This window comes from Tauraco erythrolophus, chromosome 6, assembly GCF_009769465.1.
Source record: "Tauraco erythrolophus isolate bTauEry1 chromosome 6, bTauEry1.pri, whole genome shotgun sequence".
Taxonomy (NCBI): Eukaryota; Metazoa; Chordata; class Aves; order Musophagiformes; family Musophagidae; genus Tauraco; species Tauraco erythrolophus.
In genome coordinates, this window is record NC_141470.1 from 17441264 (window position 1) to 17455253 (window position 13990).

General features: G+C 42.8%; 1 protein-coding gene across 1 annotated transcript in view; it reads left to right on the forward strand.

The window, feature by feature from the left end:
* Window positions 1-5107: 5107 nt before the first annotated feature.
* CAPRIN1 (cell cycle associated protein 1) overlaps window positions 5108-13990 on the forward strand; it is a 34942-nt gene continuing 26059 nt past the window's right edge. Inside the window, 1 exon segment of the mRNA XM_086614186.1 lies at window positions 5108-5378. Within this exon segment, the coding sequence (XP_086470312.1) occupies window positions 5190-5378 (189 nt within the window). The 5' untranslated portion in view covers window positions 5108-5189.

Here is a 13990-nt window from a genome sequence, read left to right on the forward strand (position 1 = left end):
GGAACTAAAAGAACCAAAAGAACTAAAAAAAAAGAAACAAAACCAAACCAACCAACCAACGAACAACAAAAAACAACCCAACACAACAAATAGAAGTTATCCATTATATTATTTCATTGTATTATTGAGAACAATTCTGAATATGAACAGGGAGCAAACACTGCAATTAAGGAGAGAACGCTATGCACCATGGGTCAGAGTTCCTGGTTTGGGGAAGCAGAGAAGACACCAACAGCGTGGGAAAGCTGGGGAGATGTAAGACTGGTGGCTGTTTTGGAGAAGTGGGTAATAAGAAGATGGAAGGACACAGGGCTGGGGTACCAGGTTTGGGGAAACACGAGCATGTCTCCATTTGTCTCCTGTGATTGCCTGCATAGGAACTGTCAGAACAAGGCAGAGCTGCAGCGAGGCACAGCTCGTCCTTGGAGCTCACAAGGGTCTAACATGAGACCTCACTCTTGCTTGGAAGTAGCTCTCAGGACACTGGGGAAAAGCAATCTATCTTTCTTTCTTTTCTTTCTTTCTTTCTTTCTTTCTTTCTTTCTTTCTTTCTTTCTTTCTTTCTTTCTTTCTTTCTTCTTTCTTTCTTTCTTTCTTTCTTTCTTTCTCTTTCTTTCTTTCTTTCTTTCTTTCTTTCTTTCTTTCTTTCTTTCTTTCTTTCTTTCTTTCTTTCTTTCTTTCTTTCTTTCTTTCTTTCTTTCTTTCTTCCTTTCTTTCTTTCTTTCTTCCTTTCTTCCTTTCTTCCTTTCTTCCTTTCTTTCTTTCTTCCTTTCTTCCTTTCTTCCTTTCTTTCCTGGAGAAAGAACACCAGGGCAGGTGACTGGTAGTACTTCCCTGTAGGATTTTCCCCAGAGGGAGTGGCAAGACTTGTCATGGTCAAAAGTCTCCAAGCAGCTGGGCAAAGAGAGAAAATCTGAAATGGGAAGGGCTGGGAAAGTGTGTCAAGCGTAACAAAAGTGATAAAAAGGAGGATCAGAAAAACCCTGCCTGAGACAGTACTTCAGTGAAGCTCTATGTCCCCACAGAATATTTATACAACAGTTAAGCCCTGATTACAACAAGAAGCTTAAAGTTTTCTTCCTTTCCGTCTTCTTTTTCGTGTAATTGGCTGGTTACGTGTGTTTTAAATACATCTGTCTCTGGTTTTGCCCATCTGAGGGCTGGAAACTGAGAAACAGACAGAAAAGGTGTATTCAGACTAACGTAAAATAATGATGAATGAAAACCCAGAGAAATCTAGCATGGGAGATGTTTCCCTGGAACACAAAGAGCAAAGCCAAGTGCCTCCTGAATCTGGATCCCCACACTGCCTGTCGGGAGGTGGAGGCCTCCCCCATCTTGAGCAATTTTGTGGTCTAAATGTTCACCTTTGTGGAAGTGCTACATACACTTTTGCTGGGGGTACTTTCTCTCCTCTCTTTCCTCTCTGTAACGACTAAACAAATGTGACTCCAAAACCAGCAGCTCCAGAGCTGACCTTCATTTACACAGCTCACAACCATGAAATACAAAACCAGCTCCCTACAGATAAAAAGATTTGATCTGCACCATAATTATGCAGCAGTGTGATTTCAATCAGCTAGCTAACATCAAAGAAGTCAAAGGTGAAGAGACCTGAATCCAGATTTACAGGGAGATCATAGCACATGTGGTAAGTAAGGTGGTACTTATCTCTAAGAAATGCAAATGTTGAAAGCCACATGCTAATTACAAGTTTGTCATACCAGAATTTGCCAGGATAAAGCTTAGTCACATGTCAGAAGTGGTTCAACATTTCCTTAAAGGAAAGAGGATGAGGTCTCAACTTTTCTTCGATGGTGGGGAATTCTTACGTAGGGTTTTCTCTGTCAGGCGTTGAGGATCAATATTGCTGTCACAGAAGTACGATGAATGTGCAGTCACAGTTTTCTGAGGAATGGTGTGAAAGAGGAAGATGAACATATGACAGTGTGACTTGCCTAAAATTATAAGCACTTTAAGAATTAAGAGATATTTTAAGAGTTGAGATTGACTATGCAGTACAGTTTGTTTGCACAAAAGCTATTTTTGAGTGAATTTTGGAAGTACAGAAGTTTTACTTTACTGCAGATTAGGGAACTCCACGTGCTTCAGCTGTTCCCAGGCTGCTCCGAATGACTGCCGAAGGGTCTGGAGATCAGGTATGGGGACCACGCAGAGCGACTGCAGCATCGTGCTGACAGTGAATTATGCTGTAATGCAACAGTGACAGATATTTTTGGCACAAAGTTGCCATGTTATGGTAAGAATCCCTTAAATGAATTTAGTGAGGCTAAATTAACAAGTCCTTTTTTAAGTATAATATGGAAGTCCCCGTTTTGCAGTCCTGGTGTAAGGTATGTAATGTTTTGCTTGTACTTAACGTATGCTTTAGCATGTAAACTTAGCGGTAGTGTCAATTCCATCTTTAGCTAACCAAAAAGGCATCCAGCATAATTATGAAGAGCTTTGATGCAGTAATTGCAATGTAATTATTGCTCATGTAATCTCATCTAATAAATGCTCTCAGAAGCATTTGGGGTTTTTTTTTTGAGACTATTAACATTTGATATTTTGTGTTACGCTCTTCAACAAAGAAGAAATATCTCATGCTGATGGACAAGATCAGGGCTTTATTCTGGTCCAACATATATTCTTAATTTATTGTCACCCGTTCTCCCATCAGCTGATTTTCCTTTTATTGCAGATTTTTTTTTAGTTCTTCGGGAATACAAGTTTTGAGCACAAACTTCATTAGGAACCTATGAAAAACTTGCCTAAGCTGTTGAGTGCCCAGAGCTTATGCAGAATTGCAACGACAATGTAAGAGAAAGGAGAAATGAGCAGGAATGAATCAAACAATTCCGTGTTATTTTGAAGTATTTTGTGGTCAAAAAACCTCAATGTGCTTCACATGTTCACGAAGAAACTGCATTTGACTTGGGAATAAGGTGATTTCAACACCTAAGGGGCTTGGAGAAGTAAATGCATAAAAATGAAATATTGTAAACACAACAATACTAACGAAATCTTCTTTGTGAATAGTGAAAAGAAATGGACTTTCAATATTTGAAGATATTTCTTCTGTAGTTCATTTATTCAACCGAATTAATTGGGTTGGGTGATTTATTACACTTGTCTTATAACCTGTTATGCAAAAAGAGGTGATTTGGAAAGCAAATAATCTAATACAAAATGACAAAGCATTGAGCTGCTACGGAAAATGCAGGCATACATGAAAATAGAAACAAAACAAGCGCTATTTACAGACGGCATGAAGAAAAAAATCTGACCATTCGAAATTAACCACTACAGCATGAGGTCAAAGAAGGCAGTTTCTTGCTGGATTATCAACTTGAATTAACTCCTGAGAAGTAAGAATCAGAATGGAAACAAGGGTAAGGAATGCATGATTGTATGTAGCGATTTGGTGAGGAAGGGTAATAAGACATCTCTCTCCCAGTGGAGAATCATTAGGTTGGCCCAGTTCAAGAAACTGCACTCGCTCATGTGTCAATGTACTTGATGTTTGGATCCATGATTAAACAGATCAAATAAAAATTCAGCTTTAAAAAGCAATGGTACAGGTATAATCTTAAACTGGTATTACACTTCGGTTACTGGGAATTGAATTTTCAGGGCCTTAGATTCCCAAAGTCTACCATCCCTTAATTCTAGAGAGACAATTGAATAAATACTAAAATCTCTCCAACATTATTTAGTTCTCCAGCCTGCTCAAAGTGGTGGCGTTTCATTTTGAAGCTGTACCTCTCTAAGAAGGCGTAACATTCATTCAAAAGTTTCTTTTACTTCACAGAAAACGTGATGCTACTTCAATATAATGTCTTTAAATACTGAAGTAATTATTTCTTGTCAGCATAGTAAATGTTCAGCAAGTGCTAACTAGACATGGCACAACTTCAGGTCATAGAAATGTGAAAAACTAAAATCAAGCGTGTTACATAGTATTCAGGCACTGCATTCGGAGAGAGATGCAGGCACCTTTAACACAAATCCCAGTGTGAAAGACAAATGAGGCAACTGTTTCCAGTGACTGAAATGCAGTTATTAAGGCCCAATTACACCTGTGGCACGCCACCTCTCCGGAACCCTCCCACAGTTTTAGAGACGTGCCTTAAAGGCATGAATAGGCAAAAAACATGTTTCGGAGTCACGCTTATACCGGGAAAGGCCTCGCTCCTGGGAAGGCGGGAGCGGTACGACGGGCTCCGTCCCGCGGAGACCCCGCCGCCACCTCAGACCCATCGCCTCGGCAAGGCAGGGCCCACCAGCGCCCCGCTCCTCAGAGACGGCCACAACCAGCCCCGCGCCGCCGGTTGTTTCACGGGCGGCACAGCCCAGGGCCGGCCCCATCCTCCCCGCGGCCGGTCCCGGCTCGGTGCGGAGCCTCGGGCCCAGAGGGGACCGGAGGCGCCGGCCCGGGAAAGGCTGCCCCGCCTGGCTATTGTGTCTGGAGCTTAGGCGCCAGCCGCGCGCCTGAAAGACCCGCCAGACACGAGCCGCGACACGGCGCCGCTACTGTGGAGCGCCTCCTCCGACAGGGTAGAGCCGGCGCCGCAGCGCGCCGAGGGGCGGGCTCAGGCGTTCTCCGCGGACACTCGCGAGCGGGGAGGACCCCGCGCCGCTCGCTCCCGGGCGCCTCGCCTCTCGCGCTGGCGTGCGCGCCCTCGTCCTCTCCGCCAGTACCGCTGTGCAGAGGTAGCAGGAGCAGCGCGGGTGGCGGGGCCCGAGTCAGCTGAGGCGGCCATTCCCGAGCGCGCAGCGTGCTGAGTGCCCCCCCCCCCCGTCCCCGGCCGGTCACGCACACGGTGAGGAGGGTGGCGAAGCCCTCCGGACACCGGCGGGAGGGGGGGGGTGGGGGAGGGGAAGAGCCGAGCTCCGGGAACGACCGTTGGTTTGGCGAGCGCCGCCGGCGGCGCGGGGCTGCCGGTCACGTGACCGCCCCGAGCCCGCCCAGCCGCCCGCGTCAATTCGCTGGGGGGTGGGCGGGCGCGCGCGGCAGGTGCGGCGCTCGCTCGCTCTCGCGCGCGCGCGGGCGCGCGCCCTGGGCGTGGGGAAACGGCTGTGTGCGCGCGCGCCTTCCCGCGTGTCCCCTCCGGCGGCCCGTTCCCCCGTAACGCGCCCTCGCTCTCTCCTCTCTCTCTCTCTCTCTCTCTCACACACACACAGAGATGCCCTCGGCTACCAACAGCACTATGGCGAGCAGCAGCGGGAAGGCGGGTCCGGGCAGTGAGGCGGCCCCGGCAGCGGCAGCCGCCCCGCAGGCATCGGGCGGCAGCATCACCTCGGTGCAAACCGAGGCCATGAAGCAGATCCTGGGAGTGATCGACAAAAAGCTGCGCAACCTGGAGAAGAAAAAGGTGCTCTCCTGTTCCCCTCGGACGGCGGCCGCGGGCTGACCGCCCCCCCTACCGCGAGGGTGGGCCCTGGGCACCTCGGTCGCCCACCCTCTTCACCCCCTCCCCTTACCCCAGGACGCCCCCGCTTTGTGGCGAGCCTTGTCCCCGGCGTCGGGCCGTCGCAAGGGACGTTGAACCGACCCATCCTATTTTCCTTCCTCTTCCTTGTGCCGCCGAGACAGCGGCCGGTCCCCTGAGCCGTGCCCTCCTGCTCCCGGGGAGAGGGAGCCTGCGGCCTGCGCGGTTTGTTCCCGACGTCGCCCCCAGGGGCCGCCCGCTGGAAGGTTCCAGAAGGGCGAGCGCCTCTCTCCCGGCCTTCTCCCTTCCCCTTTCGGGGGTCTCTCCCGGCCCCTTCTGTCAGCCGCCCTCCCGGCGCGGCCCCAGGAGCCAGCCGGACGCGCCCCCCCACCCCTGTGCGGCAGCGGCAGAAGGCAGAGGCCGGAGGGGTCGCGGCTGCCGCCTCCCTCTAGCCCGCCGGTCGCGGCCCCCCTCCTCGCTCCCGGCGAGACCCCTCGGCGGCGCAGCTCCCCCCTCCCTTCCGCCTTTTGTTTGCCTCGGTGAGGCCTTGCCCAGCCCCGCTTTCGGTTCGCCGCAGCGAACGGCCCCCGATTTCCCTGCTTTCCCCCCTTCAGCCCGGTCGCAGGAGCGCTCCCCATCCCTGCCCCGGAGAGGCGAGCTGCGTGGAGAGAGTGCGGTGCGCCGGGCTCCCCTCAGAGCCCGTGCACATGGAAGCAGGAGCTAACATGGCGGCGGCAGCCTCAGCCTCTCCGACGGAACTGCATTGTGCGAGCAGCCTGCACAAAGCCGGGGGCCGCCGGCCACCCCACCCAGGAATTTTTTCATCTCTCGTTTTTCATTGCCCTAAGCTCACCCCTTTGGGAGTCTTAGGTCAGCTGGAAGCGGCCTTTAAACAGTTATTTTTAGAAATAGCAGCTACTAAATCCGTGGTCCTTGTAAGGTTCGAGTAGTGACAGAAGAGAGAAGGGGTGTCGTGGTTACTTAGGGTTTCTGTGGCACCCACTCAGTGCTCGGTGTTGGTAGATTAAACGAGCCTCAGAGGGCTTTCCAACCTACAGAGCGTGAGGTGTCCGTCAGAAAAATACTAACATGCATGTCGCTTAAAGACTTGCTTCAAAACACTGTATTACTAAGGTAAAATTAGGGAATAGTAAAAAATAATTTTGGGTCTGTGTTGAAGCCCTAAATCTCTTTTTGCTCATAGAAGTAAATAGGCACAATTACTCTTGTATTATTTTTTTTTTAACTAGCACTTTAGCTCCCCGTAGTCTAGACTAGAATTCTGTATTTGTAGAAGTGGAAATGTTAGCAGTAAATTAGTCTGTATAAGTGAGTTGCAAGTGAAACAAGCTGTGCTTTACCTGTAAATATGTGCACAGTGTAGTTTCCCACTGAAAAAACGAGTGTTGGATTTTCCTGGGTGTTAAAAACAAAGCTGCAAAAAGCAGCAAGCCAGGAGGTTTTTAGATAAGTTTTAGAATCGAAGGATCTCTTCTTGATCATTTTCTGAATACTGTAGTGTATAGATAGGATAATATATCTGTCTTAAACTTGTCATTAATATATATGAACATGCACACAAGAACACTGGTCCTCAACTTGAGAAAGAATGCATATCTTTCTGTATGCCTCTAGTTGTTTCAATAAAGTGAAATGGTTTGAAATGATTGTTGTAGCTAACATACAAAAATCCTCTAAAAATATTTTTCTGTGATGTTCAGAATGTGTATTTTAAAAACCGAAATTACCAGGTGAACATTCTTCTAATCTATTCTATACTTTGAAGTAATATGGAGAATAAGCACACTCTAAAATTGGTGGTGCTGCTCTCATAAAGGCCCTGGGTTTTGGGGTTGATTTCTGGTTTTGGTTTGTTGGGGGTTTTTTGTGTATCTGTGGCTCCTCTTTCACTTTTTGTAACTATGGTGTCATAGCAAGTGAATAGAGGGGATGAAGTGCCTTTTTTTTTTTCCTGTAATGGCTTCTGTTCAAAGATCTTTCATTAAAATTTCTTAGAGCATCTATTTTTGAGGTACTCAGTGCTAGGCAGTGTAGACTTGAAAAAGAAAAGGCAAAGGCTAAGTCTTGAGAAAGAAAAACTGGGTGTGTTCTCACACAGGTGAATTAAAGTTCAAAATTTCTTTTAAGTCTTAACAGGCTGAAGAAATTCTGAAACTTACTCAAGTAGGACTCTCATGTAAACACTATAAAAGTCATGAGATAAATTATTCTTGTATATTAAAGCAGAGTTACTAATTTGTGAGTTTGAGCTTTTCCCTTGGTGAGGAAATCAATGGTTCTTTAGTAAATCCACATTCTTTAGTAAAGAGAGCATTACGTGCTTAGGGTCCTGAAAACAAAACTTATTGTACACATGGGCATCAGTATTTTTATTTTACTACTTGCTAAGTTTACTTAAGTACACAAATTCATTCATCTTTCTTAATTTTGAATCTTTTGACAAAAACACATTTTTTTATTTTTTTTAACCATCCGGAAATCAAAATCATACTGGATACTGTACAGGCAGGAATGCATGAAAAATGCAGTAAATATCACTGAAAACTTCTGCTTAGTTGAATGCTTAATCCTTTCTTTCTCAGCAGCTGGTAATGAAGGCCAGTAGAGATGATTTTGAGAGCTGTGTATTTGAGAACAAATACAAAAATATTCTTAAACACATGCTTTCGAAGGATGAAAAATAATTGCTTTGTATTAGGTTTTAAATGTTATATGCAGCCTTTAGTTGATGAAAGGTCACTCTTTATGAAGAAACTAGAAAATTTGAAGTAAATTTAGTGTCATGTTTCCTTCTAAACACTGAGCATAAAATGATGTGACCGTCAACATACATAATTTCAAATCATAATATTTATAAGTTAGTTTATACTATTTTGAATGTGTCTGCCTAAGCTATAAACACTGAATTGTTAGTTATGCTTTCATTTTCTCTTCCTAAAAGTGACCTCATTATTTGAAAGGATGAGTATTGCTTGTGTTAAGAGGGGCCAGGATAAATTGAATCGCTGTTCATAAATGTATGTGAAAACATGGCCTGAAAAAGTCTGTGATCTCTTTATGTTAGAAAATGATAGGAATGCCATCCTATTTTCTTCCTCTGTTCTTAGATGACTAGTTAGTTGTGTGCATGGGAGGGGGTAATTGAAGGGGTATTTTCTGTATAAGACCTTTAGACACGCAACTTGAGTATATGTGGCAAGCTTAGCTAATTTAAAAGTTGCATGAAGTACTCTAGGTTTTTGTTACATGTCTGAGGTTAAGCATCCTGCTACCTCTCCGAGTTCCCTAGAAGAAAATACCTCACTAAGACCTGCATTTTCTTCTCCCCTCCCCTTCTGCTTTCTGTTTTTTAGAGGGAAAAACCTTTCCGAATTAAGTCAATTGATTGTAGATCACACTTGTGTCTTGATATAATGACAACTAGAAAAACAAAGTTATTTTTCTTTTCAACTTGTGTAATACAGCATGAGCTATGCAAAAACAGTTATTTGCTAACATATGGTTTTGGGTATGGGCAGGTGATCGCCAAGATTATTCTTGAGCAACTGTAAATATGGAGTAAGCATGTTAGCTTAAACTGCTTGACATGACTTGAACTTGGTGTATACAGTTAAAAAGACAGCATGTCTTAGCTGTAGCTTGTAACTTAAGATGCCGTTGCCTTATCAGCCTGTCTCTGAATTTCCAAATAAGTGTAATCCTGACTGGGTTGAAAAACGAATACTTAAAAAGTGCCTCTGTCATTACTGGACAGGAATTTTCGCTGGGACAGTAGATGGATATTTTAAGTTGATCTGACTTGGTTCAGTAAAATGTTGGATTTCCCATAGGAAACTGTTACAAACTTATAGAAAAAGCTGAGATCAGTTTTCTGTTTTTGTAGGTGCAGCTAATGATCGCAGGGAACTGCCACGGTTCAAGTTGCCCGTCAGTAGCAGCACTCTTAAGTGCTTTCGCACTGTTATTTGGGCCGCTTGGATGTTCGAGGCTTGTGAGTGTCTCTCCAGAAGCTCTCCTTGTGAAGCTCGATTTCAAATTTATCTTTGGAGACTAAACATGATTTTGAAACCAAGAAATTATAAAATTAATTTGAAACTGTGTCTGGAAAGCCAAACTTTTTCTTTAAAACCTCTTTTGAGATGAGCGAAGCTTCATCTCTTTCAAACCGAGCAGGTTTATCTGTGAAATCATTACATGTTTGGTACTTTGTGGTTTCAGCTTGCTCTGGTTTGCTTTTAGGTGTTTTATGTAGCATAGGGATTATTTCCCATAGCAAGTTCTATTAACTAGATTCATGATGACTCCTACAAGCTGTGAAAAATCTAGTTATTGAAGTCTTTCAGATGGTGCTTTGATGTTTTGTTGATGCTTTTCCTTTTCTTTCAGAAGAAAAGGTACACAAAATGTGTTGGGAGAATCCAGTTTATGTTCTAGAACTCGCTATTGTAGAAGTTACTCATTTGGAACATAAACGATGTGTAGAACAAAATCTAAGTCTCTTGCAGTGTAGTCAACTGTGGATTCGTAGTGATTGTATAGGAAATACTGTACGGTGATTTGCAAAGAGAACATATATATGCAGCCACCAAAACTTTTAGGAGTTTTACTCATCTGTGGCTTAACTTAGTTCAGGTTACTGAAGAAGCAATTGTTTTTCTCTGTAGTCAGCTCATCAGAGTTTAAAAGGTTTACGTTTTGAAGATTGCACATATCGATCAGTTCATCATTTCTTTGGGAAGGAGTGAGTCCCACTCCTAGCCATTCTTGGATCGCTGTCAATGAACGTGTTTGGTTGGATCAGGCTCCTGACCCAGCTGTCAATCGATGCCTGTATGGCTGTCCTTGGTGGCATGTGGGAAGGGTCAAGAATGTGAGCAGGAGGATGCCTCTTTTGTGATTGGTGTCCTCTGGGGCAAGCTGATCATGAGACTGCAGTCTCAGAATTGGTATGTCTTTATCACTTGCTAAAGAACTAATACGGGTATTTTTTTCTAAACTGTCAAACTTACCAGAATTTTTCAGAGAAAAAAACCCATAAGAATATTTACAACTGTTATTTCAAAAATGAATTCAGTTTAAACAGAAGGCCTGTAACTGTTTCGTGTTCTGGAGTATTGATGTTAATGCTTCATTACCTCTTGATTATAACTCAGCACTGAAACAGGTTCTTGGGACTTCTATTAGGTGTGTATGTAATAGGAAGCGTACTCGGGCAGCAAATGTGAGAACTGGGTTTTCTTGAGAGGTTCTGAGCTTCCTTGTTTCATTCCTCACACAGTTTTAAGTGGTTTACCTTTTTGATTTTTTTCTGCCTATTTTTCTGAGGAGGTGGGAAACCTGATTATTTTATTTTATTTAGTCGTTTCATTCCTGACACAGTTTTAAGTGGTTTACCTTTTTGATTTTTTTCTGCCTATTTTTCTGAGGAGGTGGGAAACCTGATTATTTTATTTTATTTAGTCATTTTTGGGCAGTCTTTGCTGGGAAGTTAAAGGGATGAATGAGTGTGGAGATTACGGTGGAGGTCAAATATAATGTAAAACAGGTTAATAAACTTCTGTTTCATAACTTGGCTTTCCTTTTACTTCAGTGGGGAATGTATAAGGCAGCTATTTTAAATTTTGGGTTATCTTAATTGCTTACTGCTGTTAAAAAAAAAATATATGCAATTTTTGAGATCTCAGAAAACAGACTTGCAATAGTCCCCTCCATCTCTTCTTTGTTTGTAGTGAAGTGTGTATTACAAAATGTTTACTTCAGCTGGTTGAGGAGGTTACCTGCTCCCCTTCCACCTTGCAGCTTGTCGTGTACAGTAGTGCTGCTGTAACTGGTATAAACCATACCATTGAAATTATCTGGTTAAATATAGTGCCTCCCTCCTGCTCCTGGCCCCCTTTTTTAAGGGTTATTTTTAATCAGATCATTCTGGTGATCCAGTTTATAGCATAGCACTGTAAATGACTGTAGCACTACTAGCACAGCTGAGTAGTCAGTCATTTTTAAAATCAGTATTGTTTTTGAAGCTAATCTCATGTGACTGCATTTTTTTTTCTGCTTTGGGATGACTTTTTTGAGGCAATTCAGATTAGGTGATGAGAACTTGGGTGTGAAGGGAAAGTATCTGTTATTACCATAATAAAGTAACTCAGTTTTGGATTCCTATTAAAATAAAATCCAGGGCATACAAGCAATGAACACTACCACCTTCCCCTTGCACCCACCTGATAGCCTATGTGTAGTGCTTTTCTCCTAGGGAACTCCAAAATACTTGAGGTATCTCACTGGAAAAAGAGCTGAAGCGTGGTTGCTTGCTGTCAGCTGAACTGGGGTCTGCTGACTCATGAGCTGTTCAGTGCTTACCTTGCCACTTTTTTCTTTTTCCTGCTGGTTTAGCTTTATGCTTCAAGATGTATATCTATGGTGAGTGAGGATGAAATTGTGTAAGGAGGGGTAAAATTAAGAAAATCTTTACTTGCAGACACTGCAGTAGGTTGCGAAGGAGGAATTTTACTGCAGTTATTTTACAGCACTAGTGCTGCTCTTAGATTGCTGTTAGTTGACAGAGATAAAAAAGAAGGTATTTTGCTTTCTTAATATTCTCGTGTAATGCAGCATTTGGATATTTCAGTGCCTTTGGGATGACAGAAAACATGCTTTCTTGGCATTTGAAATCTTTGTGATAACAAATAACTAAATACACATGTGCTTGTCCTCTGCATTGCAGCTGAAAGGGCTTTCCTTGCTCTGCTTCTACCTTTCTTTCCTTCCTTTAGGGAAGGAAAAGAGAAGTAACTTTTCTTCTACTCCTAACAGTTAGAAATAGACATATCACCCTTTGTTTCTCGGTTGATGAAGTGCTGAATAAATGTGAACAAAGCATTTACATTAGACCTAAGAGTAGTTGACCATTTAAGAAAAACTTATGCACTCCTTGAAAATGTCATTGCAATATGCTTAATCTGAAGATACCAACTGTGCTGGAGTAAGGCTGCATGGAAAAACGATGCAGAAGCAATTTTAGTTTTTTAGAGTATTTTTGTCTCTTCCCTCCCTTATGCCCTTAACCACCAACATGAATTATGTGAGTTTTTTGCAGCATAATTTTGCAATATATGTTTTCTTCTACAAAGTTGATCTAAGTAGTGTTCTAGAATTTGATGTTCTATCCTGTTTATTTTACTGTTGTTATTGTTTATGGATTTGTGTTGGAAACTGCATCAGAGAAATTGTGTGAGGGTTTTTGAATGTGTTTTTGTAGGCACTATTTGAACTGGCTTGTATTAGCAGTCAATTTACTGTGCAGCCTCACAAACAATTGCATCAGTATGACCAAGGGAATTATAATCTGCAGCATGGGAGTAAGTGGCTTGAGCAAACAGGAACTTTAAAAAATTTTTGTCTGCAAAGTCAGTTCATTGTAGGATTTAATCTACCTTAAGCGACTGGCTTGGCACTAGGGCATTGAGCTCTTTACCGTTCCTTTTGACTTCACAGCTCAGCTACAATCTCCTAAATAATGAAAACTACTTTTATGATTGTCCAACGATGTCGTTATCTATACTAAAATTGGTATGTATAAGAGTAAAATGACCTTATTTCATGTTACGATAGATTTCCAATATGCCAAATGCTCTTCAGGTGTATTTTTTTGATATCTTACAAACTGTGGCTGCTGCATTTGACAACTATTACTCTGCTAGTGTCTGTCCCCAGCATGAAATTCCCAATAACGTATTTTTGGAGCTCAGGAAGCTCTTACTACTTCGACTGCCTAGGCCATTCCTGGCTCCGATACACTGAAACATGAAGTAGTTAGGTGTTAAATCTAACCTGTAGGATTTCCAAAGAAACAAACTGTTGGCACTAGGTGACATCAAAAGGACCAGGGCTCGTAAGGGTGGTTATGTGTTTCAAGTAAGGGATGCTTGGCATCCAATACTTTAGTGGAGGAGCTTTGTTGTTAAACTTTTTCACAGGCTTTAGTCTTTTTGAAAGGTCTCAGGTTGAGCATAGAAGTTGAATTAGCTAGTATACTACCAGTAAAATACTTTAACGGAAATGTCCTGGAACAAAAATAGTAAAAAAAAACAATGGCCACCACCCCCCCAAAAAAACCCCTGTCACTCTGTGGCAAGTATAAATTCTGAGACAGTGGTTGCATCAGGATTTTAATTATTTTACATTCAAAATGAAATGCTTCTGTTTGCTTTTCTTTTCATGATGTTTTGTGTAGTTTTGTATTTAAGCAGATTAGAGAACCAATCCTGCTAAAAATTAACCGAATGATCCCTTTTTCAGTTTCTCCCTATGAAAAAGAAATCTTGAGCAAAAATATTTTGAAACTATTAATATGAATTGTGTTGGTGGGCATTCTTGCACAAAGGATTAGAAACAGGTTTAAATTCTTTAAAACTATCTTAGCTGATGCAAGTACAGGGAATTACAGTTCTGAATCTTATTAGCATTGACAGTGGTTTTTTGCAGTCATGTTTTTGGTATTGTAGGGACACAGTGATAATAAGCTTTGACTCAGA